This window comes from Elephantulus edwardii, unplaced genomic scaffold (genome assembly GCF_000299155.1).
Source record: "Elephantulus edwardii isolate Elephantulus edwardi_28Jun2011 unplaced genomic scaffold, EleEdw1.0 scaffold00001, whole genome shotgun sequence".
NCBI classification, from domain to species: Eukaryota; Metazoa; Chordata; class Mammalia; order Macroscelidea; family Macroscelididae; genus Elephantulus; species Elephantulus edwardii.
In genome coordinates this window covers 5,786,409-5,789,801 of record NW_006399751.1, presented here as the reverse complement: position 1 = coordinate 5,789,801, position 3,393 = coordinate 5,786,409, and the positions used below count along the sequence as shown (strand labels likewise).

At 49.2% G+C, this 3,393-nt stretch overlaps 1 protein-coding gene across 1 annotated transcript in view; it reads left to right on the top strand.

The window, feature by feature from the left end:
• Nucleotides 1-383: 383 nt before the first annotated feature.
• PLA2G15 (phospholipase A2, group XV) overlaps nt 384-3,393 on the top strand; it is a 17,375-nt gene continuing 14,365 nt past the window's right edge. Inside the window, exons 1-2 of the mRNA XM_006878667.1 lie at nt 384-492; nt 2,364-2,520. Coding sequence (XP_006878729.1) covers nt 384-492; nt 2,364-2,520 — 266 coding nt within the window. The remainder of the gene's footprint in view (nt 493-2,363; nt 2,521-3,393) is intronic.

The following is a 3,393-nucleotide window of genomic DNA, read 5'->3' as shown; positions in this document are numbered from 1 at the left end:
GGCTTTTAAGTTGGAGAGGCAGCAGGAACCCGCCGATTTTGGCTGATCCAGCTCCAAGGCAGCTCTGAGCGAGTCCGCCCCGACGGCGACAGACCCGGGGAAGACCAACCGCACCTCGATCGATCGATGAGCTCGGCGCGCAGCGCTGTCGCGGGGGCAGGCCTAGGGGTAGGCAGGGGGCGGGGCACTGAGCTTTGGCGGGGAGGGTCGCGCCTAGCGGCGAGTCTCTATTGGCAGGTTGTGTGTGGGAGGCGGGCCCTAGGGGGCCGGTCCGCTGTGGGCGGCTGCGAGCGGCTGGGTTAAGGGCGTCGCCAGCGCTGGGGCCTAAGCACGAGCCGAAGGAGTAGAACTCGCGTGCACAGTCCGCGTCTGCCGCTCACGCCATGGGTGTCTGCCTGTGCCCTAACCGCTCGGCCCTCTATCTCCTGCTGTTGCTGATGCTGCTCGCGGATCCGGGGCTGCCTGCCCGACGTCATCACCCTGTGGTGCTAGGTGAGGCGCGCGCTCGCTGATGGGTCTCTGTGCTGGGTCTCGGTCGGGCAGCCCCTCCCGCCTGCCTGACGCGGTGCAGCCGCTCAATCTAATGCGGCTGCATCTCTTCTGAGCGCGAAGTAGGGGAGTGCATTACTGTCTACCCCTTTTGTCACCGCATCAGTCCACCTCTTGCTTTGCTGGGTGTACATGTGATCCTGCCACCAATTTTTCGTCGAGTATATAGGGGTGGGTGTGAGGGTTTCCAGACGGTTGCTTGTGGCTGCGGTGTCCGCATCACCCTAACCCTAACCCCTGATGCTCTCCTTGGTCCCATTTTTTTAACAGAAAAGACCTAGGCACTTAGGCCCCCCACTTCTGAAGTCCTTGTGGGTACCAGTGGCCTCTGAGGTGGTTTCCCACGGGTCTCAGCATTGACCTTGTCTTCATTGGGAGATTGTCTCCCTCGCCTCCTCAGTTCCACAGGTTCCAAAGGGCATTACTGAAAAGAAATTCTTTGGGGAAAAGATTGCTCTTCTTGGCTGGCCTCTGAGGCTTCCCTCACTCACCCTTTAAACAGATGATACGGGCCTCAGAGAAGGACCTAGGGAAAAATTGAGACATGGACTTATTCAACCCCTTACTTTTAATTCTAACTCTACCCTCTAGCCACTATCTTGGAACTGGGCTGAGGACCTGCCTGCCACTCCCTTGCTCCTCAGGCTAGCATCCCATATAAAAGAGTCAACAAAGGATCTGCACAAGGGTGGTCTGTTGCAACATGAGTTGCATACTGTGTTGCCAAACTTAATGGTTCATAAAGATCTACTCGGTAGATTTAGCGTTGGCTAAATGCTGGCTTTTCTGATTGGAACCATCTCGAAGTGAAAGTACTTTTAATACAGCATGTCATGTAAAGAAAGGGTGTGTTACAGACCAAGCATAAAGTATTTTTATAATTATTAATAATGAGACAGACTACCAAGAATGAGATAGAACAGGAAACATAAAGATGGGGGGTGGGCAGCAGTTCCCATGACTGAAGGCCTCAAGCCATGCCTCTCTGAGTATTTCCTGAGAATCATCAGGAAGGTAAACAAAGGAATCATAAGGGAGTACAAAACAAAAACAAGGGATCATGGAGAAGTCTTTTTCAGATAAGACCAAGTTCCTCTATTGTTTACTTTCTGTTTATCTCAGGGAGGGATTCAGTAAATACAAACTAAGATCTATGTTGACACTTAAAGAATTCCTTAGTGCCACAGGGTGAATTCTAGCTTGTATTAAGCCTCTATCATATATTGATATAGCATTTGGTTTATTATTAATATTAAATTTTCTATTCAGCTTCCCACAAGGATGAAAAATAAAATCTGATTCAGAACAAACCTAGTAGTAGCCCAGTTAAAGTTTAAAATAGTTAAAAGTGTTCCTTCTCATTTCTTTAAAAGGGATCCTTGGTATAAGGTCAGAAGGTCCAATTATTATGTTCACAGAAAGGAGTGAGGCTCAGGTAGACTGCATGGTTGGAGGCAAACCACAACAAGGGATTTTAAACTGAGGAGACTTTCTTCAAAACTATCTCCCTGGAGCAAAATGGCACTTCTTTTTAAAATCTTTTCAATTGCTTTCTTGCCTCTTGAACTATTTGGGACAACACAATCTTGGCTGTTTTTCTGTGTGGAGATTCTAGGGGGTATAGGAGGGGAAACTGAAGCTGGGACTGACCTTTGAGACAAAATCCTGGCCCTGTTTGTGGTGTGAAACACAAGAGAGAAACTATAGTGTCTGTCGGCCTTGGTTTGGGAGCTCTCTGTTACCATTTCCAGTGTCCCTAGGGGTCTCCAGCCTCGTGAGCTTAGGGCCTCATGCATGTCCTGTGCTCCCTGCAGTGCCTGGTGATTTGGGCAACCAGCTGGAGGCAAAGCTGGACAAGCCGGCAGTTGTGCACTACCTCTGCTCCAAGAAGACAGAAGACTATTTCACGCTCTGGCTGAACCTCGAAATGCTGCTACCAGTCATCATTGACTGCTGGATTGACAATATCAGGTAGGGGCAGCAAGGGCACACATTTGGGGGGCCTCTCACCAGTGGGACCCAGAAAGGCCTCAGTGCTTTTTTTCATATCATCTTCACCTCAAATCCCACAGTCACTGACCTCCTTCCACTCCATTTCTTCTTTTCTAATTGGGGCCATCTCTGTACTCTCCCAGACAGCATGCCCCGTCTTTTCCTGCCACTTTTATTCTTACCCTCTTCTCTTCCCATTCCTTATCAAGCCTTGCCTCTCAGAGCCACATCCAGATAGGATGTCTATGCCTCTGTTCACAGGCTGACTGTGGTCTTGACCTTGGCCCCATCCTTGCCTATAAGCTAGGAATATCTGATTATTGAGACTAATACTGTTGGGAAATACTTCCAAAAAGTTCTAGTCTTCTAGTTAGCCTCATAACAACTTACTCCTCCAGCTGCTTGTTCTTTCTGCGACACACCATGTATCCATGCTTTTGTGCATGCTGTTCTTTTGCCCTAGAAGCTGGACAAAGGAAGACCAAAGAAGAGCTGCTTTGAATTATCATGTTGACAAGCAATATTGACTATACCATGGGCATCCAGATGAATTAACACAGTTGTCTTGGGAGAAGTACATCTAAACTCCTCTTCAGACGGGAGGATGGTGAGATTTCATCTTAGTATGTTGGACATGTTATCCCAAGGGACTAGGCTCTAGAGAAGGTTGTTGTTGTTATGTGCCGTCGAGTAGTTTTCGACTCCTAGCGACCTTATGCACAACAGCCCTAAACCCTGCTCTATCCTGCACCAACCACACTGCCTCTGACACACCCATCCCGATTACCCCAGTCACCGAATCAATCCATCTCATAGAGGGTCTTCCCCTCCTGCGCTGTCCCTCCACCCTCC